This window comes from Trichoderma gamsii (genome assembly GCF_001481775.2).
Source record: "Trichoderma gamsii strain T6085 chromosome Unknown Scaffold_2.2, whole genome shotgun sequence".
In the NCBI taxonomy this organism is placed as follows: Eukaryota; Fungi; Ascomycota; class Sordariomycetes; order Hypocreales; family Hypocreaceae; genus Trichoderma; species Trichoderma gamsii.
Window position 1 is genome coordinate 361,600 of NW_020171339.1, and position 26,234 is coordinate 387,833.

General features: G+C 51.9%; 6 protein-coding genes across 6 annotated transcripts; 4 read left to right on the forward strand and 2 right to left on the reverse strand.

Annotated features, from left to right (window-relative positions):
- Window positions 1-6,274: 6,274 nt before the first annotated feature.
- Window positions 6,275-8,669, forward strand: TGAM01_v200653 (hypothetical protein; the record flags this gene model as incomplete). Its single annotated transcript, XM_018809047.1, has 4 exons — window positions 6,275-6,286; window positions 6,435-7,643; window positions 7,728-8,267; window positions 8,385-8,669. The coding sequence occupies 4 exons, from the start codon at window positions 6,275-6,277 to the stop codon at window positions 8,667-8,669; spliced, it is 2,046 nt and encodes a 681-aa protein (XP_018657714.1).
- Window positions 8,670-11,326: 2,657 nt separating this feature from the next.
- Window positions 11,327-13,669, forward strand: TGAM01_v200654 (hypothetical protein; the record flags this gene model as incomplete). Its single annotated transcript, XM_018809046.1, has 3 exons — window positions 11,327-11,515; window positions 11,678-12,868; window positions 12,929-13,669. The coding sequence occupies 3 exons, from the start codon at window positions 11,327-11,329 to the stop codon at window positions 13,667-13,669; spliced, it is 2,121 nt and encodes a 706-aa protein (XP_018657713.1).
- A 792-nt stretch (window positions 13,670-14,461) lies between these two features.
- On the reverse strand, window positions 14,462-15,196 carry TGAM01_v200655 (hypothetical protein; the record flags this gene model as incomplete). The annotated part of the gene is made up of 1 exon (XM_018809045.1): window positions 14,462-15,196. One exon carries the CDS (start codon window positions 15,194-15,196, stop codon window positions 14,462-14,464), a length of 735 nt encoding a protein of 244 aa, XP_018657712.1.
- A 3,876-nt stretch (window positions 15,197-19,072) lies between these two features.
- Window positions 19,073-20,034, forward strand: TGAM01_v200656 (hypothetical protein; the record flags this gene model as incomplete). The annotated part of the gene is made up of 2 exons (XM_018809044.1): window positions 19,073-19,223; window positions 19,361-20,034. 2 exons carry the CDS (start codon window positions 19,073-19,075, stop codon window positions 20,032-20,034), a joined length of 825 nt encoding a protein of 274 aa, XP_018657711.1.
- Window positions 20,035-20,238: 204 nt separating this feature from the next.
- TGAM01_v200657 (leucyl-tRNA synthetase, mitochondrial) lies at window positions 20,239-23,214 on the reverse strand (the record flags this gene model as incomplete). The annotated part of the gene is made up of 2 exons (XM_018809043.1): window positions 20,239-22,626; window positions 22,702-23,214. The coding sequence occupies 2 exons, from the start codon at window positions 23,212-23,214 to the stop codon at window positions 20,239-20,241; spliced, it is 2,901 nt and encodes a 966-aa protein (XP_018657710.1).
- A 786-nt stretch (window positions 23,215-24,000) lies between these two features.
- Window positions 24,001-26,031, forward strand: TGAM01_v200658 (methylenetetrahydrofolate reductase; the record flags this gene model as incomplete). Its single annotated transcript, XM_018809042.1, has 1 exon — window positions 24,001-26,031. The coding sequence occupies one exon, from the start codon at window positions 24,001-24,003 to the stop codon at window positions 26,029-26,031; it is 2,031 nt and encodes a 676-aa protein (XP_018657709.1).
- Between the last annotated feature and the right edge of the window lie 203 nt (window positions 26,032-26,234).

Consider the following 26,234-nt stretch of genomic DNA (forward strand, 5'->3'; position numbering starts at 1 on the left):
AAAGAGGAGAGGCTGCAGGCAGTTTGGGCCGCAGTCGCCATGCCATGCCATCCCGCGCTCTTACGGCGCAAACAACGTTGAACCTTGAAAGTCAGCGGATGACGGCTGTTTCCACTACAGTAAATCAAGGCCCAGCGACGACGACTCGGCCCTTGGACTCCTCACAATGCGCACTCTATGAGGCTACAAAGGTTCAATGTTACATCAATTCTACAAGAAATGCTGACTAGCCGCTCTAGCACTGGATTTGATCGTCTAGAGATGAATGTCTGGTCGCAATCAACGGCGCCGAGCCTCTCTGGACTAGAAATTAGACAATTGACTGTCAATGCCTTCATCTCCTGCGGGCACAAGGTCCAGCCTGCCAAATTGACCTATGGCACGACGGCATCGCCAAGCCCTCATCCTGCGTCAGGCACCACAGCAGATAAATAGGGCAGCATACATATCGACGGTCACTTTTTGGTGCTGTCCGCCGCTGCACAGTAGGCACGGATGTGGGCGCAGACTCGCCATTGCCATTGCCGTTACGAGACAAGCCTACATGTAGCCGTACATACGTTAGTAGGCGCACATATGTACAGACTGCAGCTGTCCCATGCTGTGAGAGGGTCCCTGGAGTTCAAAGGAGAGCAAGACGGCGCTGAGGCGATGGCAAAGAGGGCCAGAACAGGCATAGGGTGCAGAGACCGCTCGTTTGGCCCGTTTGACCCGTCACCAACTCATCAGTCCCTAGTCTGGTGACCCCGTCGGCCATTTTCGCTACGACGACTCCGTAGTAGCATCATCTATAATTATGGAGTTGTTCGTTGTCAAACTCAACCAGAGGGGGCCCACCCGGACCGGCCAGTCTGCCAGCGAAGGCGACGCCACCAGCCCCTCCTCGCCTGCGATCCCAAGCTGTGGCCGGCAACTGACATGCAGAGGAGAGCCTGGGACTGGCGAGTGAGCGTCGAGCGCGAGGAGCAACGTACGGAGAACATGTAGTCTATTGCCTTAGTACACGCAGCTAGCAGCAATCCTACGGCTTCACACGAAGTATCAGTCGTCTGTGTGTCTTGTGTTTGGCCGCCGTGCGCCGTATATGGGCCTTGGGACGTGGATGGCCATGGATGGCATGCGCAATCAAGCTGCAGCCAGCAAGCAGGACGCTCGCTGGGCGTGCGGACGTGCGTCTATGCGGCCTGGCGCTGATTGATTGCGATTGACTGATTGACTGATTTGATTGACTGATCCGCCACCCTCTCCGCACCTCACGCTGGCAGACAAACAAACATACAGGAAATGGGCCAGGGGTCCTAGGCTCCGCGAAGCACATTCCGACGACCGTAGGCTGGTGCTAGAGGCGGCACGCCCAGAATCAAAGCTCTTGGTTCGACGCCGCAATCCCAGGCTGCAAGTTCACCTTGCTGGCTTGCGATTTGTACTCATAGTGATGAAAAGGAAGAAAAAAAAAAGAGGCAAAAAAAGAAAAGAATGATGAGAAAAGCGCACATACTTGAGCTAGCAAACAGATGTTAATGAGAGAGAGCTACTGTATACTAGTTGGATCGTCGACTCGCCATGACATCCAAGCATTCTTCTACAGTATCGCGGCTGCGGCAGGCGAAAGGGGTGACTGACGGCTTGGAGCACTGAATTTGCCTGCTTTGTGCTTGTTATTAATTCCCGACGACTGCTCAGAGCCAATGGCGCCGCATCAGAGGCCCGGCGCAGAGGCGCCCGTTTCCCTCCTGCAGGGATCATGGAGCAAGAAGCAGCAGCGCAGGTGTGTGGGCTAAGCAGGCAGAGGAGGTGGGGATCGCAACTCTGAGGCGGTAGCGGCAAAGGGCCCAGGCAGAGGGTCTCAGGACGAAGCCGTCACCAGCCAGTGAGTGAGGGACTGGGCGAGGGCCATGGCGGGAAGGCTGTCGAGAGGACGAGGAACCAAGCCAAGGCGGAGCTCATGATGCCGATTCATACCAGCATGACTGCCTGCTGCGTGTCCATTGAATCTGGAATCTGGACCGGGGTCGTGGCCTTGGTTAGTGCTCTGCCGGGGGCTCGGCACCGCTTCGATCCTGCTAGAGCAGAAAGATCGAGAACGACGCTCGGTGAGTCAAAACACCGGGCTTCACTCAACCTTCACGTTTGCGGCGCTGAGCAAGCGTCGAGTGCCCGTGCTGTACCTGTATATCTAATCCACTCACTACATTACCTAGGGAGTATCTGTAAAAACGCTCCCGTCAACGCATGTCGTTCATGCTGGATTCCATGCCAGTTTCCCGAGATTCGACGCTGACTGAAGGTGTGCCTGACAGCCCCTCTCCCGTTGTTGCAAGATCGGCCTAAACTCTCTCATGCGGGCAGAGGAGGGGAAGTCGAGTAGTAATCCAATGTTTGCTTTATTGTGCTGTCATGGGCTGTTAATTCGCCAGCCTCTGGTTGGAGCTACGGCTGCTGGTAAGAGCGTACTAGGTCGCGACACTGTTTATGCGTGGCTTGGCTACGGTATTGCTAGACCGGCAACTGACTTGATCCTTTTTTTTATTCAGGGTTTTTAATTCTTTTCTTTTTTAATTTTTTTTCCCTCCTCGTTTCGCCCCCCATTTCCCCTCATCGGCTCTTACTGCTTTGAGACTCTTTTTGGTGGTTTCTGGAGCAGAAAAAAAGAAACGAACAGCTGGCCAATCCAGCCGTTGCTGTTGCACAAGCTGTGCTTCTCGCTACGTCGCAGACCATGTCCCTTGTATGGGTCCCCCGGCTTCAATGTCCAGTCAGAAGGCGTTTCCAACGCTTCACTGGTCTGTGAGGCGTCCGCGTATCCTGAGGCTACTCGTTGGGTAGGTAGACATTGAGGTCGGGCAGCACGCGGGTGTCCTCGTTGGTGGCATTCTGCATCCGGCGCATGCTTATCTCACCACAGGTCTGCCTGTATCATTTTTGCTTCCACCTCCAGCTTGTGCCTGTTCTTTCACTTGCCCTGTTTCTCACCTAGGTAGGCAAGTTGGTACGGGGTTAGAGGGGCAACATATAACCTGTACCGGCAGTTATTATGGTCGAGGTGAGCAGGGGGGTTGAGTGCGCTTCCTCTAAGCTAGCAGCGCCTGGCTTCGTCTAGGGCGAGCGCCGCATAAAACTGGCACGGTATACGACAAGCGAGAGTCGCTCTCGAAGCGTCTTCTGAGTCGCAGCTCGTCACCGCTTTGTCTTTCCCCCCCGCGCGAGCTTTGATGCATGTGCTGAGAGGCTTTGTGGATACACCAGTTGGGTGGACAAGATGCGTGCCGAATCAGCGCCAGAACTGTGGCTCCCAAGGATCAACAATGGCCATGGCGATAGGACCGCCCAGCCATCGACGGCTCAAGAGCCCCGTTCTCCTCTCCTGTGTGTGTGCCTTGCGGCAAGTGGCCAAAGTTTATGATCGCCTGCATTCTGGGACCCAGAATGGACGGTAGACGCAATCCAATCCAGCCTCCCAATGAAATGCCGCCCTGCAAAACCAACAAGTGCGGTGTGTGGACTCGAGTGTGCGTTGTTATTGTTTCGGCCATGCAAGTGATGATGAGACGAGGGGGGCTTCTTCTGCTTCCGCTTGGTGCTTTTTACTTGTAGGCCCAATGAATTGCGGATCTCGTCGCTGCCATGCACTCACTCACTTTTCCCTGCCGGCTTTTATTTACGAGGCACCTTCTTTCAATCTCCTGATTCTACGATGCATGCACGCCTAGACGGAGCACACATGCGGCGTGGCACCGGCGAGCTTCCTGTGCTGCCGCAATATGCGCCGTCCGGGTTTGGTAGTGTTTGCTGTTTGTCCAGCACTTGACTGTAGAGCCGTTTCGCCATGTACACGATCATACCCTAACATGACTTGCCAGAATGCAGAATCGAGAAAACACTGTGGTGCTAGCTGACGCTAGAATCACTTTGAAACGGATTCAAAGGCCCAGCCATATGCGGCCGGATCGGCACGCACAACGCGCAATTGCGCTCGTTGCCCCCAGGGTCATTCCGCTGCATGGAAAATCGACCAAGTGACTCAACCGAAGCGTAGAAGATGTAGGTGGTAGGTAATTGATGGTAGCATGTGCGCGACGGATATCAGAGCTTCTGTATAGCGGTATATGATAACAGTCCACCCGGCTGCCGTTGTTGTTCTCAGAATAAGCTGTACAAAGTATGGAGCACGGGGCAAGATATTCATCTCGGTGGCGATGCTGTATTTAATGAGTAAGATTATGATATCATATTATCAAACCCGCACAAATTCGCTCATTTGGGTGGCTGCGGGCTTGGAATTTTGCACAGCAACAGTAGAGACAGATCTAAGCATAGGCTTGCTTCTTGAGGCTCCTGTTCTTGTTTGCGATGCGACTGGCTGATTCACAAGAGACACGGCCTTTATCCGCTTCGGGCGATCAAATCTGGTCGTCTGGAGGGCGTGGGACCGGGCGCATCGAACATACATATCAACACACAGTTCCATTCGAAGCCGGAAGACACGACTTCGTAATCGCCAAGACCTCTGGACAGAACAATCGTGGCTGAGGCGGGATAGCAATGCTCAGCTGGGCTTGCTAGTGCAGCTCTTTTGAAAAGAAGGGGCATGTGTGAGGGCATCTTCACGATGCCGATTCCATGGCTTTCGCATTTCCTCCAAGACAGCCGCTTCGTCCATACTTCTTCATCGCCGCTCCCTGCTCATCACAATCCACCGCATTTGACACTGTTTCATCAATCTCCAGGGCTCTAGAGCAGATCGCTCGCATGTGGTTTGCGACATCCGGACGACGGAGCGGCCTGACCGGAGCGACTATCGCCTATTAGTAGCCAGTAGCTTACACCTTAACTGCCGGAGCTTACTGGGCACTGGCTCGTCGCAATTGACCAAATCGAGAGGCCGACCGCATCGCCCCAAGACAGAGTGTCTCAGTCGTTGGGGACAAGTCCCAACGCAGGCGTCCGCTTGCTTCTTCCTCGCATTCAATTCCTCGCCCTCGCCAGGTGCCGGTTTCGATTCGGTTCAGTGTGGAGCAGCAAGAGGGCAGCGTTAAGTGGCAGCACACCGTCACGTGAAGTCGTGTCTCTCTGGCGCAAGCTGCCACGAGAGCCCTAACGCGTCAAAGGCGCCAGAATGCGCCGACGACAATGTCACGCCTGGGCGGTGCATTGGCTGGTGGTGAGTCGAAATCCGTATCGCAATGTCGTCCTGCAGGTACTAATGGTGTCCAGATGCCACCATCGCCTCGCTGTGCTGCTGTAGATGCGCAAACGTGAAACTCTGCGGTTTTTGGCCATCGCAAGTGAGACGCGACGAGAACATCCAGCGTCCGAAAGCAGCCTAGCGGAATGGCGGTACGTTCTCCCTCTGCTATGGACAACCCCCCGGAATATCGTCATCTCCGGGACGACAGCGTAAATTGCGCGACCTGTTCGCATGATGGCCCGTGCGCACATACCGTACCCCCAAAAACTAAAAAACCCGCGGCAGCGCTGCGCAGCTCCCGCTAACGGCTTCCTGCGCTAAAGCGTCTGCGGCGCTTGGGGTATAAACAAATAAACAATCCAAAATACAGCGTCCAGGTCGGCTCATCACAGGCCGCCGGCTGGTTAAAGTCAGTCCACCCAAGTTCCTAGATCCCCAGGCAGCTTCCCCATCCTGCAACCCTGCGGCAGCCCGTATCGACGACTTCTTGCTCGCGGCGCATCGTTTTAGCAGCTTCACCGGCGCATGTTCCCTGTCCCTGTCACCATCGCCAATTTCAATTTCCACCTTGCGCCTGCTTTCCGCCGCTGAGGGGATTGCAAATCCGCCAGACCGGGGCCAACGTCGAGAGCAGCATCTTTCCGGCTGGGAGGGGCGCTTCTTCTTTCGCCAAATCCACATTGTCTTTTTTGTCTCCATTTGTACGAAGCACTTCATCAACCCAGCCCCTTTCTCTCACCTTTTGCCTCCCCCGTCGCCGTGTGGTCAAAAATAGCCACGGGTGTGGTCCTGGCTCTCCATTAGACGTGATTTGGCGACGCCACCTAATTTATTTTTTGATCATCTTCGAGACTCCATCGTCCCCGAAGAGCGACCCCGGAGACACGGACTGTGGCTGGACGCCGCGTAACGCAAATCTCTACTGTATGATATCTCGACGCGGACTCCTCCGAAAACCAGTGGGAGGCTGCGCTGCTCGAGGCTTGATATTCGCATAAGCTTTTTTTTTTCTTTCGCGCATTTTACCGAAGCAGAGTTTATTATTATTAAGGCCCTGAAGCAAGGCCTAGGTGGCAATCTATCATAATGGACGCACGGGTAAGTTGGAAGATGAGAAAGTGGCCCTTTTTTGCTTGACGCTCCTTTGGTGCTCAAACCACCATTTTCCCGTCTTTCTCCTTGGTTCCCATCGTCTTCAGTCTTGATACGAGTTGTGGTGATGCTAATTTAACAATCTCATATCTAGCCTTTTCGACCGCGCGGCAGCGAGAATGCCCAACAATTTCTTCACCAACGGCAGAAATCCATGGGAAATGTCAGCAGCGCCCCGTCTGCCCCGGCCGCTGGATTCAAGGGCCCTGCCAAACGAGCAGCCTTTGGCGACGTGACAAACATGTCCAAGGGTCCTGGAGGCCGTGGCGAAGAGGCCAAAGTCACAAAGAAGCCTCTGGGCGTGTCGTCAAATCATGTGCCCGCGTCCTTTCTGAATAAGGAAAACGTGGTGAGGCCTAGCAAAGATTCCTTCTCTCGACCTGCTCAGCGACCCGCAACGATGCCAAACAACAAATCCAAGGCTACGACGACCGAATCTCGTGCGGAGCCGCTGCCGAGAAAGCCCACAAGTGCAAGCGCCACAACCACTCTAGCTGCGGCAGCTACCGCTGCTACCACACAACAATCAGTTTACAAACTCGACGTTGATATTCCTCAGCAATTACTTTGCACCAAGAGCAGTGCTGTAACGCAAAAGAAGACTCCTTCTCAATCCGCCTCCGACCTGCATGCGCTGCAACCTCGTCATCACAAAAGCCAGCCACAGCTGAAGCAAGAATTGCCCACTTTACGAAGAACTCAGAGCAAAGTGGACAAGGCCGAGCGAGCCTCTGGCAACAATAACAATAGCAACAGTAGCAACAATAGCCACAGCCTCGCCTTGATTGAAATTGAGCCACTGGTGATGCCTGCGCTGATCGAAGATTTTTTGACCGGTCACGACTCATACCTCGACCCTCTCAACTTTCCATCCGAAGAACCCTCACGCGCAGACGTGAATCACGAGAAGGAATATGTTGATGCGCTATCCAAACTTCCAAATATATCTGAGGAGCCCGCTATTGGGGTCGTTCAAACCTATAAAGAGGGCCTCACTCTCGCATTTTCCGAAGCCGATGAGTACTGGGACGAAGACGAGGACGAGGACGAAGACGATGGTTATGACGGCCATGACCAGGGATATACGACGGCCCACTCGACTCGATCTCGCGATATGACATTAGCAAATACTACAACCATGCTCGCGCCGCGTGTATCTAGCCGTGTACAGCGTGAGCTGGACGAGGCCAGAATTGAGGTTGAGCAGACCATTACCCGAGAAGAAGTTGACGAAGAGTTGTGGGACGTCAGCATGGTTGCCGAGTACGGCGAAGAGATTTTTGAGTATTTGAGAGAATTGGAGGTGAGCAAGCTGGATGGATCACTACCCAACCCATTTTATGCGCCATTGACCTATTGCTAACATGAATTCTTTACAACTCTGTAGATTAAGATGCTCCCGAACCCTCATTATATGGAGATGCAAACCGAAATCCATTGGTCTATGCGGACTGTCCTCATGGACTGGCTGGTACAGGTGCACCACCGATTCAACCTATTACCGGAGACCCTCTTCCTTACGGTCAACTATATCGACCGGTTCCTATCGAGCAAGATTGTGTCTATCGGGAAGCTTCAGCTGGTAGGAGCTACGGCGATCTTGGTCGCGTCCAAATACGAAGAGATCAACTGCCCCTCACTGGAGGAGATTGTCTACATGGTGGACGGTGGTTACACAGGAGACGACATCTTGAAGGCGGAGCGTTTTATGCTCAGCATGCTCGGGTTTGAACTGGGATGGCCGGGCCCGATGAGCTTCTTGCGGCGCGTTAGCAAGGCTGACGACTACGACATCGATACCCGAACTTTGGCTAAATACTTCTTGGAGCTTACTATTATGGATGAGCGCTTTGTGGCCTCACCTCCGAGCTTTCTGGCTGCTGGTGCGCATTGCTTATCTAGGCTTATTCTGGACAAGGGCGAATGGGTTAGTTTCTCTCTCTCCCTCTCCCTCTCCCTCTCTCTCTCCCCCCTCCCTCTCTCTCTTTCTACTATCAGCTTTACAGACGTCACGAGCAATGATTCACTGACTGAAATCAAATAGACTAAGCGCCACGTTCACTACTCAGGCTACACATGGAGCCAGCTCAAGCCACTGGTGACCATGATGATTGAATGCTGCGAAAACCCTCTCAAGCATCACGGAGCTGTATATGAGAAATATCGAGAAAAGAGATTCAAGGAGGCGTCTATCCAGGTCCAGCACGCCCTTGACGCTGGTTTCACGCTTCCGCACCACTCCACACCCGTTCGTCGATTACGCCCGGCGCGAATTCCGAGTGTCTCTGAGCTGCAATACGGCAGCCTTCTCATCCCCATCGAAGGATGAGAGCCGACTTTTGATCTACTGTGATGTTTGTTTTCTTGCTGCCTCTCATAAGCTTCTACTATCTGCAAGCTATGAGATTGATTGTTTGATACCACTAATGCATCTCAAGATGCTTTTCTTTAATACTGAAAACCGCCACCTCGACATTGCTTACTGTGATTCCCTTTTTTTCTCGGGGATTGCAGGCGATCTTACGAAGACGATGACCCACCACACACTCGCGACGATGTTTTCTACTTCTTCTTTTTATCTTCTCTCTATTATCTTCTTTTCTTTAGCTCTGTATTGTACTGTCTGGCGTTGGTGGCTTGCTCAGGAACTGGCGGTAATGAAATGGATTTATATATACCACGCAGGCGCTGGAGGTGTGGAAGGGACGGCGGAACGGGGGCAAACAAAAAGGGTGTGTGAAATTAGGCGAAAGGAAGCTTCGGCATGGCACGCACTGCGCCAAAGCCGGGGAAAGGGAAACGGATGGATTGGTTCTTGACTTTGATAATACCACTTTGAAGAAAGCTGTATGGATTAATACCGCCCTGTTATTTATTTTGGGCATTACGGATTCTGTGTTACAGCCTGAATAATACAAGAAGACATGAACAACGAGGAATCGCAAAGGTGAATTGGCTCTAGTGTTGAAGTCCTGTTGAAAGCTGCTAGGGTAGCGCAGCTCTGTGCCCCATACTCGCAATAATGTGCCGTCTATTGTTGCTGCTGACCGCCGGATCGATTGCTTTATGCAGGCAGGGCCCTCTCCGGGATTCCGGAATAGCCCCGGCCCTACGGAACTGCAGAGGTGGTCTGGTTGAATGCAGGATACGTGGTACGTGATGATGCAACTGGGTGTTTTGTTGGGGGCAATTGGTTTGTAATGGTGAAGATTAATCCTCTCTGCGATACGTTAGGCCTATAATGGGTCTTTATCTTGTGTCCTTCTATCTGGATGAAGTTGACAGACGAGTAAGGCACAGGATCAAAAATACGTACTGGCTGGGCAAAGCCCCAGGGCTCAGGTTCCGGACCGGCTCCGGGTGTGGCGCCGCTGATTTTTTCTAGAAAAGTATTTTTTGGGGCTGGCTTTTTTCTCTTTTCTTGTTGTATGCGGAGTAACGTGCGTATTTTACGCACTTATATTTTCGCACAGTGTCTTGCTTTGTACTGTAGGAGACGTCCTGTTCTGTTGGCATGGCTTTTGGGCATTTGTTCTCCGGACTGGCCGAAGTTGTGTGCAACTGGCCCCAACCCCGGATTTACTACGTCTAGTAGAATACCCAGGGAATAGATGCGCTTAGGTTGACAGATGGCGATTCTTAGCTCAGAAAGATGCTGCTATACCATCCGTCCCACCGCCGTGTGCGCCGTTTTAGTGTCTATCACTTTGCTAGGAATTACTGACAAGAGATACCTACCTATGCAGGTGATCACATCGGCTTTCGCAATACCCACTTGTAAGAACCGCCATAACTACCTACCTAGGTATTATGACCGCTATAGAGCAAGTACGGAGTGATTACATGGATTTCTCGGTTTCTGGATAAAAGGGGAACTGCAAGTCGAGCTGTGGCCGTCCTCGGGTTGTGACGTTTCAAGCAGAGAGATTGGCTGGGTGCTCATTGAAGGATCTGATGTCAGCTGGGTGTGCATTGGTGTTACTCGAGATTAATAAGGAATGCATGAGTATGAGCGCGGTACAGATACTTGCAACTGCTAAAGAATCGAAGTACCAGCCTGCTCAAAGTACTGCGCCTTATCAGTGTTTGTGTCATCTCTTATTATCTATTTCTTTTTCTTTCCATATATTCAATTCTTAAATGAGAGCAAACAGCACCTGAGTGCAACACCAAAGCAGACCAAAAGAGTCGTGCGGATGGTTCTCAATGTGATGCAGGTGCTACCACTGGCTGGTCTAGGCGCAATTACTTGTTGCTTCTGTCAGTACCTACCTACATGTAATTCTTGGTGAGGCTAGAGCCAAGAGATACCACGATCATTGTAGCAGATACTTCTCAATGTGCGCCTCCCGCTGTTTGCTGCTCACGTGGCAGAGTAGCAGGACTTTGCAAGACTTTTCAAAAGACCCCTAACGCAGCCCCCGACTTTAGGCCACGAATAGCAGGCCTGCGCGTCTTCTGACCGCTGTAGACGTCGAGCTAGCGGCGTGGCGGCAGGGACGCTGATGGTACCTGGTACCTAGCATTTCGTCAAACCTTGCAGCCATCCTGCCGTCAATTGATTCGTACACGGAGCAGAGACGGCGTAATAATTTTTTTTTCGGCGTTTGCAACTTTTTTCTGCCTCAACTCGTGGAAGTCAAAATCTCTCCTTTACTTTACGCTGTTTTTGCGACCCTCGTTCCTATTCTTCAACTCCCCTTCATTTTGTTCGTTTTCGTTTTCCTTGCATTGCTTAATAGACTTAGAACCATAGAGGGGCCTGTTTCCGATATTTTTTCTTCTCTAGATCCTTTCGGCGCCTGCTTTTTTGGCGCTTCCCCGTTGTGCCAAAATCCACTTTGAAGAGCTCCACAGCCTCGCCGCTTCCTCCACAAGAGGCCAACAATCTTTACCCCGTCTTCTCTCCCCGCGGACATTTTTCTTCAACTCTCCGAGACCCTTTGCTGAACCCGAGAGTCGAGTTTGCTACTTGCGTTGGCAAAGATGACGAGCGTTTCGAGCGTCAAGGAAGCTGTCAAGGAGAGCCTGGTTGGCGCTGAAGAGCCTGCGCAGCTCTCGGCGCAAACCAAGGCTCGCTTCAGCACTCATGCGATCAAGGACCCTGAGACGGGCGAGCTGTACTTGGGGCCCGACCAGTTCATCAGCGCCATTGCGCCCAAGGACGAGGACTATGTGAGTTGCCATTGAGTTCGATTCTCATCTTCTTTTTTTTGCGCCAATTCTGTACCCCCCTATTTCGTTGTTGGGCCCCTTTCCGTCTCTCTCTTTTCAGCATCGGAGCCATATCGGGGCAGTTGCGGGACCAGTGACTAACATGACATCCCATGCAAACAGCACAAGATCAAGCGGGAGCAGTACTCGATCCTCTTTGGCGTCGCCGACAGCAAGGGCACCGGCAGAGTTTCCTTGACTGATTGGAGCGTCTTCGAGAACCTCCTCCTCAAGCCCGATGCCGAGTACGAAATCGCCTTCCGATTGTTCGACGTCGACCGGACCGGCATCGTCAAGTACGACGACTTCAAGCGCCTCTACGAACTCAACAAGGGACCGGATAACATTCCCTTCGACTGGGACTGCGAGTGGGCCAAGCTGTACATTGGTACGAATAAGAACCGCCACAACCTAAACTATGCGCAGTTCTCACAGTTGCTGCGAGGCCTTCAGGGCGAGCGCATCAGACAAGCTTTCCACCGCTTCGACAAGGATGGCGATGGTTATATCAACCCGGAGGACTTTGAGCGCATTATCCGCGAGACGGCAAGACACAAGCTCTCGGACCATCTGCTGGAAAACCTGCACACCCTGTGCAACATCTCGGCTAGCAGCAAGGTGTCTTATGCCAACGTGCGGGCTTTCCAGAACATCATCATGGAGATGGACATGGTTGAGCTGATTCTGCGCCGGGCTGTTTCAAAAACCAAGGATGGCAAAATTACCAGATCAGAGTTCATGAACGAGGCGGCTGGCATCACGCGATTCGCGCTCTTCACGCCCATGGAGGCTGATATTCTCTTCCACTTTGCAAGCTTGGACGAGCCTTCTGGACGACTGGGTCTTCGTGACTTTGCCAAGGTCCTGGACCCTTCTTGGCGGAATCCCATGTACGATGCCTTGGATACCGCCAGCCACGCGGTTGACAAGGTCGCTTCCAAGGGTGGCGCGGTGTTGCATCAAGTCCTTGAGTCTGCATACAACTTCGGTCTGGGTAGTGTGGCTGGTGCCTTTGGTGCTTTCATGGTGTATCCCATTGATCTTGTCAAGACCCGTCTGCAGAACCAGCGTGGAGCGGTGCCCGGACAGCGCCTATACAAGAACTCGATTGATTGCTTCCAAAAGGTCGTTCGCAACGAAGGTTTCCGTGGCCTTTACTCTGGTGTTTTGCCGCAGCTTGTTGGTGTAGCGCCGGAGAAGGCCATCAAGCTGACTGTCAACGACTTGGTGCGAGGCCGCTTGACAGACAAGACAGGAAACATTCCCTTGTGGGCTGAGATTCTTGCTGGTGGTACCGCTGGTGGATGTCAAGTAGTAAGTTGAAACTGTGATGATTGTGCACCAAATTCCGTCCAAACTAACTGTTTGTTGTAGGTCTTCACAAACCCTCTTGAAATTGTCAAGATCCGTCTGCAAATTCAAGGAGAGGTCGCCAAGACTGTCGAGGGCACGCCCAAGAGATCAGCCATGTGGATTGTCCGCAACCTCGGTCTGATGGGTCTGTACAAGGGTGCCTCTGCCTGTTTGCTGCGAGATGTACCTTTCTCCGCCATCTACTTCCCCACTTATAGCCATCTCAAGAAGGACTTCTTTGGCGAATCACCGACCAAGAAGCTCGGTGTCTTGCAGCTCCTGACGGCTGGTGCCATTGCTGGTATGCCTGCGGCGTATCTGACAACGCCTTGCGATGTCATCAAGACTCGTCTCCAAGTGGAGGCCCGTAAGGGAGAGGCGACGTACAATGGTCTGCGACACGCCGCGCAGACCATCTGGAAGGAGGAGGGATTCACGGCCTTTTTCAAGGGCGGCCCCGCTCGTATCTTCCGATCATCACCCCAGTTCGGTTTCACCCTAGCCGCATACGAAGTGCTGCAGAACGTGCTGCCCATGCCTGGAACAGCCTCAAAGGACAAGTCGCATGCTAGCATGGCGGATGCTTTGTCCACGCTCAGGTCTAAGCAGCTCGACTCCAGCCCCTTTGCTCGCAGCAGAAATGCGCTGAAGATCATCCTGGATCTCGACGAGGACTTTGGCAAGGTCAAGCTGCCCAACGAGAGAGGCTGGAAGTCTCTGCCCAAGATCATTGGAGGTGGCGGCCAAGCAGCGGCGCAATAAAGAAAAAGAAGCATAGAAACGAAAAGCAAATGACGTGCATCGTCGAAATTACACATGGAGGAGAGTAATGTGCGCATTTCTCTCCGATATACGATGCATCAAAACAGGCGTTTGGGTGGAATTATGCATGACGATGGGCGAGTTAGTTTGTATACTTGCTTCTATTTTTATCTACCGTTCTCCTTTTTGTGTCCCATTCCCATTTCCTCTTTCATTCCCCTGTGTATCTATTTACACAATAACCGCGTGTACCCAAAATTTGAAAAGAAAAGAAAAGAAAAGAAAAATACCAAAAACCTAGAGGGATATAGAGAAAGGGAAAGAAAAACAAAAGCCATAGACATGAAGGATAATCTTTCGGGGAGAAAAAAGGGAAGGAAACGAGACGCTTTCTTTGTGTCCTTTTTTTTTTTCTGGGTTTGTCCCATGCGGTTTCTTTTATTATTTTTCTTTTGTCGAAATGTATGAGATGACCTTTAGACCTAGACTGGGATATTTGGGACTAGAGGGGGCTTTTTGGTATGGCCCGGGATGATAAGGAGGAAGAAAAAAGAAAAGAATATTGGAAGTCCTTTTTGGGAGACGGAAGGCTCCGGAAGAATTTTGAATCAAAGAGGGCGAGAGGTTGTCGATGTTGGTGTATGTGGTGGGTGTTGAGATACCTATTTTCAGCGCAATGTAAAAGTGATTTTTTTCTTCTATCTAGAATGATTTGTTAGCCAACTGTGTCCTGTTATTTGTGATGTAGCTGTATTGGACTTGGAGATAATACATACATGTCTAGGCGTCTCTTTATGCTTCTTGTTTACCAACAAGTGCTGTTGAGGGACTCCACAGATTGGCGTGTTTGCTCCAGATGTACGCCCACGGCGACTGTGTCTGCGCCTCAAAGGGAGCAATCTCTGCTCCTACGGGACTCGTCATGGCGTCTTTGAGCCAGGCAATGTAGTCCTCGAAGCCGGTGGTGCTTCCGCCGATATACACCTTCTTGACGCCGCGCACAGCATCAAAGACAGTCAAGTTGTTGCAGCTGACGCCCAGAAACGTGTTCTGCCGCAGATCGATAGACAGCTCGTCCACGCCCGTAAAGGACTTTGCCGCGGCGGCACGGTCGTAGGAAAGTTCCATGTCGAGCGGTACCTGGACGTGGAAGCGGTGGATGAGCGGCACGAGGGCGTTGGCCTCCCTCATGGGCGGGTACCAGGAGCGCAGGCGCGGGAACGAGGCCAGCAGCGTTGGATGGGCGACGAACATGTTTTCGGAGTAGAGGAAGGGCGTGGCCTCGTAGTTGATTTGGCGGCTGGTCTGGAGGATGGCTGGGTAGACGTAGATGGGGGCGGAGGAGGAGCAGGCGGCCATTTCCTGGGTGGTGGAGGAGGATTTTGGGCGAGGGGGGATGGTGAGCAGGAGGGAGTAGATTTGGAAGCGGAGCTCAAGGGGGAGGGACATGAAGCTGGTGGTGGGCTTTGGTTGTGGTGATGTTGTCATTGTTGTTGTTGTTGTTGATGATGATGATGATGTAGCCATTTTTGTTGATTGTGTAGTTGCGGGTTTAGATAAGGTTGTGATATCCCTTTAAGGTGTTTCGTAGTTCTTTAAGTGATGGTATAAGTGATGGCGTATATCGTGATAGGTAGACGATGATGTTGTTTCTTATATTTAATTGTCACTTATACAATGGGGTGTTTGATAATGAGGTATCGGTATGTAAGTGATATTCTTTGGCACTTATGATACAGTATGGTATACAGACTAACAGAAAGGATATCAAACACGGCGGCCAAGCTTATTTAAATGACTTTATCCTCACAGCTCTCGCTGACATCAAACTCGATCCATATCTGGCACAATAGAGTCCAAATCCCTGTCCGCATATCGGAAGCCTTACATGTACCCTCCCCACTATTAAACACAACGGCGTCGTACTGACCGAGATCCCTCATCCGAGGAAAGATATTTAAGAAAAAAGGGGATGACACAACCATGTAATCGGCAGACGGCACTAGAAAAAGGGCTGCCCCCAACCAATAAGGAAAGCCCGTCAAAGCCATTGATTGGGATCGCATGGGAAATAAGACATAGAGAGCTAAAAGAGAGCATGGGCACGTCATGGACCACTCAAAAATAAACCTTGTTAGTGGTGTGCCGGCGTCGCCCGAGGAAAGGAAAACAAAAAAAGGCACCGGATGATGGCTGCATGGTGTTCGGTATCTGAGCCCAGGCAGAATTTCAAGATGGTGGCGTTGTCTGTCGAATGTTGTTGCGCTTTAGCGCCATGCAGCGGACGTCGGTAGCGCTTGACCCGATTTTGCGGCGATGACGAGACGAGACGAGACGAGACGAGACGAGCGCTTCGGGATCGATGCATCCGCCGATAATAAATGGCTATGCAGCTTTGGGGAGTTTCATCCAGGGCGCAGCAAAGTGCATGAGCGTATTTGATTGTGTGTTGTTGGCGGTGTGTAACTGGCTGGGGCGTGTTATCTGCTGATGCTGTCTGCGGCTGCATATTGATGCAAGGTTGTGTGATGGATGCTGCCTGACAGAAATGAGGTGCTTACCTTAGGTAGGTATGGACGGATGGCCAATGTACATTTTGTTACTACTATAGGACAAAGCACGGCTATCATTAGAGTAATAAGAAATGCTCATCGCTAGCAGTGTTTACCGTCGCTTGTCAACTTACACTAAGAGATGTCAATATGGATCTGGGTGAGAAGACGGCTCCGGCACAAGCTGTTAGTGATGACCGCCACAAAAGACGTAGGGGTTCCACGAAGAGATTGATGACCGTCTTCTTCTACTAGTGTGGCAGATAAAGCTCCGGTACGTCGTGGACATGGATGAATTGTTTGTATGGCAACAAGGTATCTTCGTTGATACTACTACTGGGAATGATACATCATAAGGGTCCTCAGCTGTCAGCTCACTTTAGCTCAATTCGATACGATCTTACGCCCTGCTACAGGAATTCCCTTTTCTTCTTTTATTCTTCCCATTTTCTTCTAGCATGCCAGCCCGGCTATCGTCTAATAGGTAATATTGCTTGCCCTTCCCATTCGACGGATAAGCAGCCGGCGGTTTGGCCGTTGTATAAGTGGATCAAACCCGTACTGGCGCTAGGCGTCTTTTTCTCAACGACGGTCGTGCGATCAGACCATGCCACTTCAGCTGATAGCGAATATCTCGGAAATGACGGTGCACGTTGCGTACAGTTTTTTTTTTTTTTTTTTTTTGTGCATGTACTGTCGTATTCATGCAGCAGCAGGGGGACGCAGACATAGGGAAACGTAAGATGGCGATGGATGATGCTGATCGATGGCAGCTGTCGAAATACCGAGGATAATGAACAAATCAGAAAAGGGGCACCGGAATGCAACGTACATTTGATGCTGGGTAGCGTGTACCTGGCAGATGGTGGCTCACAGTGTGCTCTACTCACTTTGCCGTCGGTGTAGCGAGTACCTCTGCTTACCGGATCTGAAAGTACTGCTCAAAGAGGTAAGAGGCTGCGATGTGGTAAGGTACAGTCAACAGGTAGGGCGATGGAAATTTACATCTGTGATCTACTTCCGAGGATGAAAGCTGTGCAGGGGTGAAAAGATGGATGGGCCATGATCTTTTTGGTCTTAGTAGTGCTGCTAGTATTGCTGCTAGAGCAGAATACGCGTGTAAGGGAAGAAGACGACGGACAGTCAACTCGGTCCAATGAAGACATATTAATGAGTCAAATCAAATACAAGTTTGGAGCTGGTAAATCTAAAAAGTTGGGGGAGCGTAAATACCACTATTACTAGGATTAGCTACTACTAATAGTACTAACATGGGCACTAAGTTTCCTTTCTAGAGATGGAATACTTGTTGTGCCTCTTCGCTACGTCTTTGATACCTGGTTCTCTTTGACAACTCCAAGACTGACTTAGCCTCACGTTGAGCAACCTGAATCACAGTCGCGTTAGAGCCACGCTATCAAATCTAAATATACGCCAACAGTAGTAATATGATATGAGGAGTAACTGCTATCTAAATACTTACAATGATACTCTTTATGCCGGCGCCCGCATCTACACCGGCGCCCGCGCTTGCGATGAGTTGACAGATGGTCGACAGAAAGATCTCTCTACGCGAGATACGCGGTTAATCTTGACAACAAAATCTGCATGAGGAGGGCGATGGATATCCTGCACGTCCCCAATGCCAACATCCCCTTAGTTGGCAAATATTGGCGGCCAATCATATAGGCGCAATCTTGAATATAAAGTGAGCCTCGGGGAGCTTTAAAAATGCTGTGAAATGAAATGGCTGCCCCGCAGGGAGGCTACAGCTGGATACTTGGACGATCATCACTGATTCAGCAAACTAAAAAAAAATGAAAAAAATAAATAAATGAGAAAAAACACCAAGTATATCAATTAAAGCATATGATGAATGCTATGGCACAATAGGTATTCCAAATTGATAGTCTTACGCTTGCTTATGATCGGCAGGATGATATTACAGTAAGAAACCTTGAATTTCTGAGTGAACCGTAAACCTGAATCGTAGGCGAACTAAGCGAAGAGGTTGTAGCAATTCATACAGAGCAGCAGCATCGAGGATGATATTTCGAAGGCTGCAGAACGTTGTTCATGAATGTTTTGACAAGATGTCCGGCGATTATCTCTAGACTGGGATTTGACCTCGCCAATTTGACCTCATTATGGGCCTCTTATCAACTCAACCTTGCGGTAGATGCCTTTATTTGCTCTCATCACAATGAAAGAGCGTATTGTACATATATAAACAAGTAGAAAATAAATTAAAATCACACGCTTCCATAGGTACTGTGGTCGAGCCTTGCGAGGCAATACGAACATGGCTGCTCCCATCTGTAGAGTCTTACGTAAGGTAAGGACCTAGGCACATGTACCCGAGTACTTGGTAATTGAAGCAACAAATGATGCAATCCCTCCCGTCGCGCCTGCCATCGCATTGCATCGCATCGCATCGCATCTGCTCAAAGTAGCTCGCCATACTTCCCAGCTGCTATGGGTACCTCTGTAGAAGCTCTCACCTACTAGTAGTTTTTCCTATGAGCATCACGAGATCCGTGACTTTTATCGGGGTTATCCTCTCTTTCTCATCCTCCACAACCTCAAACAGACGGTAGAGTCTCTCTCTCTCCTCTCTCCAACTTCCCATCCCGAAGAAACAAAGTCCCGAATCTTGATACCGAGAATCCACCGCGCGCGCAGCTCAAACTCTCGCCTCCTCTCTCCGTCTCCCTCGGAATCGCCAAAGCTCACCTCCTCTCGGGCCGATCCGGACGGAGCTGAGCTGCGACGTGGCTTGCGGCTGTTTACTTTCAGAGTCTTTCTTCGTCCAAAGTCTTTGTGACACCGTTACCGGGCCCTCAATAGTACAATGGTCGCATTCTTGCCCTTCATCTCCGCCGTCTTCGGCTGGATCTACACCTTGGCCTGGAGTCTCTCCTTCTATCCCCAGCCGCTGCTCAACTGGCAGCGCCGGTCGACGTCTGGCACCACGGCCGACTTCCCTACCATTAACGTGATCGGTATGTCCGTCCTATGCTCCTCTGGACCCCCGATGCCTGGCTGTCTCAGACTCCATGCCTTTTCATGTTTCGCATCAGTTCCTGTAAGAATGGTGCTTCTCTCTTGCACCTCGCTCACGCTTTGCCTGTCCCGCTAGGTTTCGCCGCGTACTTCGTTTCCAACGTCGCCTTCTACTACTCCCCCGTCGTGCGCAGCCAATATGCCGCCCGCAACAACGGCTTGACTCCGACCGTCGCCTTCAACGACATCGTCTTTGCGGTGCACGCCCTTGTCCTCAGCCTCATCACCGCCTCGCAGTATGTCCTCCGCCCGCTCTGGGGTTTCGACTCTAGCTCTGGCGCTCGCCCTAGCCGCTTTATCACTGGCATCATCGCCGGCTCCGCGCTGGGCGTCTTGATCACTTGCTTCATTGTCTGGGCGAGTCCATCTGGGAATCCCGCGACCGACTGGTGCGAGCTGGACATTGTATACGCTGTTGGCTACGTCAAGCTCTTGGTGACGCTGGTCAAATATTCGCCCCAGATCCTCGCCAACTACCGTAACAAGAGCACGCGCGGCTGGAGCATCTGGCAAATCATCCTCGACGTGGTTGGAGGCATTCTGAGCTTGGCGCAGCTCGGTATCGACAGCTACCTCCAACACGACTGGAGCGGCGTCACAGGCAACCCCGTAAAGCTTATGCTCGGCAACTGCAGCTTGGTGTTTGACTCCATTTTCATGTTCCAGCACTATGTGATTTACCGTGGCAAGGCTACCCCGGACGAGGAGCAGAGGCTTCTTCCGGAAGAGGACAGGAGACATCGCGATTAGATTAGACTTTAGATCGCTCTGATTGCCAGCTAGACTTTGCTATGATTTGCACAAGCCACCCATCCTTAACTAGAACTCTCATTCAGCTACATGCTGGGCCGAGTAAGTAGGCTACAACAACCTTGCAATACCAGAGAGGAAGAAATGAAAACATGTCTATAGAAACATACGGAGCTGGGTATCCGTTCTATCATCAACGCTATTCTATATTACAAAGTTGATAACTTTTCCCCCGTCCACCGGGATCGTCCTCCTGGCTGACCGCACGTTATACCCGCCTTCACCAAATCGGCTTTTCCCGTCCTCGGTTTCGAGGATCGCATCCACTATCCAGTCTCGTAGAGCGTCGCCTCTCAAGTCGCTCGGAGGGCGCGGGATGGTCACCGTACCGCGAAGCTTGCCGTTGACCTGCACGGCGCAGTTGATGAATTCCGCCTTGAGCATCGACAGACTGCCATCTGGTACGGGGAAGCTGGCGGACTCGAATATGGAGCCCTTGGACGGGTGTAGGAGACTCCAGCACTCTTCTGCAAAGGCGGGTGTGATGGGCGCCATGAGGCGGATGATGGTGTCTACCGTCTGTCGTCGGATGCCTTCATCTGCTGTCTTGTATTGAACCAACTCGTTGGTGAGAGTCATCAGATCTGACACGACCACGTTGAGCGGGTATATCTTTTCGTAGCTCCGCGTAATGGATTCAATCTTCTTTTGCGTCTCGCGCCAAAGAGCCGTCTCGGAATCACGTTTCAATACTTCCTCCTTCTCTGCGGCACTCAGCTTATTCGACTCCCTCGCGCTCAGAGGGGGCCGCGCAACAAAATACTCTTTTGCGGGTAGCGATTCTTCAGGCGCCTTCGCCAGCGCCACTACCTGATCGTGGAGCTTCTGCAGCCAGCGCGTGACGCCGGAAATCTTGGACTCATCCCAGTTAAGGACATCTGCGACCGGCGCTTGGAAGAGCAAGTGAGCTCGGGTAGGGTCGACGCCGTACTTGGATGTAAACTCGGTGGGGTCTACTCCATTGTATTTCGACTTGGACATCTTCTCGAAAGCTAGTGTTGCGAGTTCACCCGTTGCTACGACCCGAGGCGCCAAAGGGTCTGACAGATCGACCTCGTCTGGCTTGAGGAATTTACCGTTATTAGGGTCGATGTAAGTTTTGCCGTGTACCATGCCTTGGGTGATGAGGCGCTTAAACGGTTCGGCGGACAGCGCTTCCGACTCGGAGAGCTGAGGTAGAAGCGAGGTAGTGGCTAGGAATTTGTAAATGAATCGGGCATATAAGAGATGAAGAATGGCGTGTTCAACGCCTCCAATGTAAATATCCACGGGCAGCGATTTGGCAGCTTCGGGAGAGAAGAGCTGATTTGGGTTGTGAGGGTCGGCAAAACGAGCGTAGTACCAGCTTGAGTCGACAAATGTATCCATAGTATCAGTGTCTCTCCGGGCTGGGCCCTTGCATTTGGGACATTCAGTCTTGACAAAGTCGGGAGCCGACTCCAGCGGATTGCCTGCCTTACCCTGTGCCCAATGATTATCCACCTCGGGTAGCAGAACGGGGAGCTGCTCGTCTGGCACAGGCACAGAGCCGCAGGAATCGCAGTGAACAATGGGTATGGGAGCACCCCAGTACCGCTGGCGGCTGATGAGCCAGTCTCTCAATCGCCATTTCGTGGTAGGTGTGGCAAGACCAGCTGCTTCGAGCATACGAATCATCATCTCGCCTGCTTCTTTGGAATGTTTGCCCTTGAAGGCTCCGCTGTGCTCTGTCATATAGCCATGGTGGACGAATGGCTCTGGCTCATTGTCGAATGTCGTTGTTGACTCGTCCTCAGACGCGGCCAGCACAATTCGCACGGGCTGCTCGACGTTGTGCTTTCTCCAGAAGGCATGGTCCCGCGTATCATGGCCAGGAACCCCCATAACAGCCCCTTCACCGTAGTCGCCCAGTACATATGAAGCTACATAGATGGGCAATGATTCTTTGGTAGCTTCGGGGGTATCGTCATGGTAGGCCAGCGGATTGACGCCGCGGATGTGTGGTAGCAGGTAGCCAACTTTGGAGTCTGGAGGCAGGCCGGGAAGAGTGTCGAGAAACGCTTGCAGCTCCGGATCTTTCTTTGCCAGTTGAGCCACCACAGGGTGACTGGAAGCGAGTGCAATATACTGAACTCCGAACAAGGTATCCGGCCGAGTGGTAAAGACTTCGATGGCGGCGCCAATATCATGCCCAATGGCCATGATGGGAAACTTGACCATGGCACCGGTAGACTTTCCTAGCCAATTTTTCTGCTGAGAAATTACATGCTCAGGCCAAGCACCGTCCTTGGCCAAGCTATCGAGGTCCTTGAGGAGGTCTTCGCTATACTCGGATATGCGAAAGAACCATTGCTTCAGCTTCTTCTTTTCAACCTTGGCGCCGGATCTCCACGAACAGCCATTCGCATCAACCTGCTCATTGGCCAATACTGTCTTGTCTATCGGATCATAATTGACTTCGGCTTCGGCTTGATATGCCAGGCCAGCCTCGTGGAGCATCAAAAAGAGCTTTTGCGTATGTTTATAGAATTCAGGGTCGCACGTGGCCAATTCCTGTAAAATCAGCTCAGTCAGACTCTAGCTGCATCATCTTTGTAAGTGCAACGGGAACGTGAAGCATCTTCTCACTCGTGACCAATCCCAGCTCCCATTCATTACATCCAGCTGACTCTTCATTTTGGCAATGTTGGTCTTGGTCCAACTTCCAGGTGGAACGCCCCTCTCAAGGGCGGCATTCTCTGCGGGCAAACCAAAGGCATCCCAGCCCATTGGCAGCATAACCTTGTCGCCCTTGAGGGTGTGATATCGAGCCACTACATCGGCAATGGTGTAGACGCGAAGATGGCCAAGGTGGAGGGTACCGCTTGGGTACGGGAACATGGGCAAGATGTAGCTGTGCTTCTGGCTATCCGGCGCCCGATGCTCGCCAATCGCAGGCTTCTGGTCCCAGACTTGACGCCATTTCTTGTCCAGAGCAACAAGGTCCACTGCATATCCTCTCCGAGTCAGGTATCGCGGGTCGTGTCGTGCGAGGGCAAATGTTGGATTTATCGCCCCATTGGCACCGGCTGCTATATATCGACGGCAAACTGCCGAGCCGGCCCTTGTGAGGCCCATGCGGCTTCCATGAAGCATATGCATTATCGTATTTTCATATTGCGGCACAAACCTCCCGCAACATTTGCTTATAATGGGAGTAGAGGCAATGTGCGGAAGTAGAGGAGGATGTTGCAATAGGACGGAGCGATGGTTCGATGTTGATATTCAAGTCGCCGCACTTTTTTTTCCACCCACGGCTGCTATCGGAGCTCCCTACAGCGCCCATGCAGAGCTGGCAGGGCCTCTGGCAACCTCTAGTGGGGTCTCGCGACCTGTGAAAAGGCCCCATGCGGCACTGTATCGCCTGCTGCGTCATAGCGCTCGGCAGAACGATAGCGATAGCGCAACTCTGGATCAAGCGACAACGGACGCAACCCCGCCAAATCGATTCTCCATGTACAGCTGCCCCGCCACCATGCGCCAGCGGCATCGCAAAAGTTTCTGATCGTGTCTTGCCCAGAGACTTCCAACCACCTTATCGCTGAGTCAATTGACTCGTCGCTTTGGGCTTCAAGCATTGGTTTTGGATCGCTTTTCAGGATACGCTGATTAATTTGGTTGTCATTTCCAATTGATTTTATTCCTGTCATCTCACAGCTCCTTTCGAAAACCGGCTATTACCTACGACGCTGGAACAAAAGAGGCAAACCCGCATCTATCCGTGCCATCGAGCGTACCGTCTAGCGAAGGGGTCACGCGCCGACCCAATTCGACAGCCAATCAGCCAATTTTTGATTGCTCGAGCTTGAATCCTTACTGCTCTACATCGAAATCAAGAAACGCCCTCTCAAGAGCATAATCTTGCTTGCATAACGATCTGTCGAAACAATGATGGACAAAATCACTGACAAAATCGCGGCGCTGCCGGCCGATGGAGAGTACTTCTCTCTGGAGTTCTTCCCTCCCAAGACACAGATGGGCTTCTCCAACTTGCGCGTTCGTCTTCAGCGAATGGAGCGCGCCCTGCGACCGCTCTTCGTCAACGTCACCTGGGGAGCTGGTGGCTCAACAGCCCAGAAATCAATCGAGCTTGCCGAGCTATGCCAGCGAGAGCTTGGCCTCACCACTTGCCTTCATCTCACATGCACAAACATGAGCCAGGCAATGGTTGATCAGGCACTGGAAGATGCGAGAGCGCTGGGCATTCGCAACATCTTGGCTCTGAGAGGAGATCCGCCCCGCGCCGAGTACCGAGACGCCGACGAACCGACCGGCTCTGAGGAGTTTACATGGGCAATTGACCTTGTCAAATACATCCGCAAGAAATACGGCAGCTATTTTTGCATTGGTGTTGCTGCGTATCCAGAGGGTCATGGCGATGGAAGCCACCCCGAAGGACAGAGCTTTGAGCACGATCTCCCGTATCTTGTCGACAAGGTCCAGGCCGGAGCGGACTTTATCATGACGCAGCTCTTCTTCGACATCAAGGCCTATGAGAAGTTTGAGACCACCCTGAGAGACCACCCTAGCGGCGCCTTCAAGACGATACCCATCTTGCCTGGCTTGATGCCAATTCAAAGCTATGCAATGATCAAGCGAACGGCCAAGCTGAGCCATGCCGAGATGCCGGAAGAAATCATGGCCCGGCTGAACGCTGTAAAGGGAGACGACGAGAAGGTCAAGATGGTCGGCGTTGATATTCTCAGCGAACTGATAGAGCAGATCAGAGAAATCAAGAGCAGGACTCCCGGCCCCAGAGGCTTTCACTTCTACACTCTCAACCTCGAGAAATCAATCTCTTTTATTCTGGAGAGGACGAAACTGATCCCCGACGTCCCAGACGACGAAGAAGCTGTCGTGGATGAGCCTGTGCCGGCGGCAGTCACAGGTCAGCGATCCATCCCAAGAATCAGCGTCAATGGAAACGTTCCACCTCGCCAGAGCCGCAGCCACTCCCGCACAGCCAGGAGACAATCTTCTGTTGGTTCCGACCCATTCAACCGAGTCATTGTCGGAAGAGCCGCCGCGCACCCCGAGTGGGAAGCGACCAGCACAGAGGCCGGCTTGCCGGCCGAAAGCCTCAACACGCGTGCCAACACGCTGGCCATCTCCGAGGGTGAAGGAGCTCTTGGCCGTGAAGCGACGTGGGATGATTTCCCCAACGGCAGATTTGGCGATGCCCGTTCACCTGCCTACGGTGAGATTGACGGATATGGCGTCAGCATTCACATGTCTGTCACACAGGCCGTCTCTCTCTGGGGTCACCCAAAGACGTCCAGCGACATTAATGACATCTTTGTGCGACACATCCGAGGAGAAATTTCTGCCATTCCATGGAGCGAGGAAGACCTCCTCCCTGAATCCAACATCATCAAGTCTAGCCTTGAGGCGATGAACAAAAAGGGCTGGTGGACTGTTGCCTCCCAACCCGCGGTAAATGGCCTGCCGTCAAACCATGCCACATTCGGATGGGGACCAGCTTCTGGCTTCGTCTTCCAGAAATCATTCGTAGAGTTCTTCATCCCATCAGCAGACTGGAAGATCCTCTACGACAAACTCACCTCTGAGGAACACGAGGAACTGGTCTGCTTCTACGCCAGCAACGCCAACGGCGACTTTGTCTCATCAGACTCAACCGGCGGCACGGGTCGTGTCACCGTCAACGCAAGCACAAACGCCGTGACATGGGGCGTCTTCCCCGGCAAGGAGATTGTCACGCCAACCATCATCGAAGAGGTCAGCTTCCGCGCCTGGAGCGAGGAGGCATTCGACATCTGGGCCGAGTGGGCAAAGGTCTACGGCCGAGGCTCGGACAGCGAGAAGCTGTTGAACGAAATCGGCCAGGATCGCTGGCTGGTGAACATTATCCACCACGATTACGTAGATACCGAAGCTTTGTGGAGGCTCTTGACGAACTGAGAATGCCAGTCGTCGTAGGGCCGGGAGTGAGTAATGGATATAGGAGGCCGATGGTGCGAAAAGAAGAGTACAAAATACTGCGATAACGCATCACCATTTATTAGAATCCAAGATTGTAGAGAGAAAGTATCTAAGAAAGATATAGTCAACTTGTTTTTCGACGAAACGCGAAACGGAGGGTTCACAGTCTTTTTTTTTTTTTT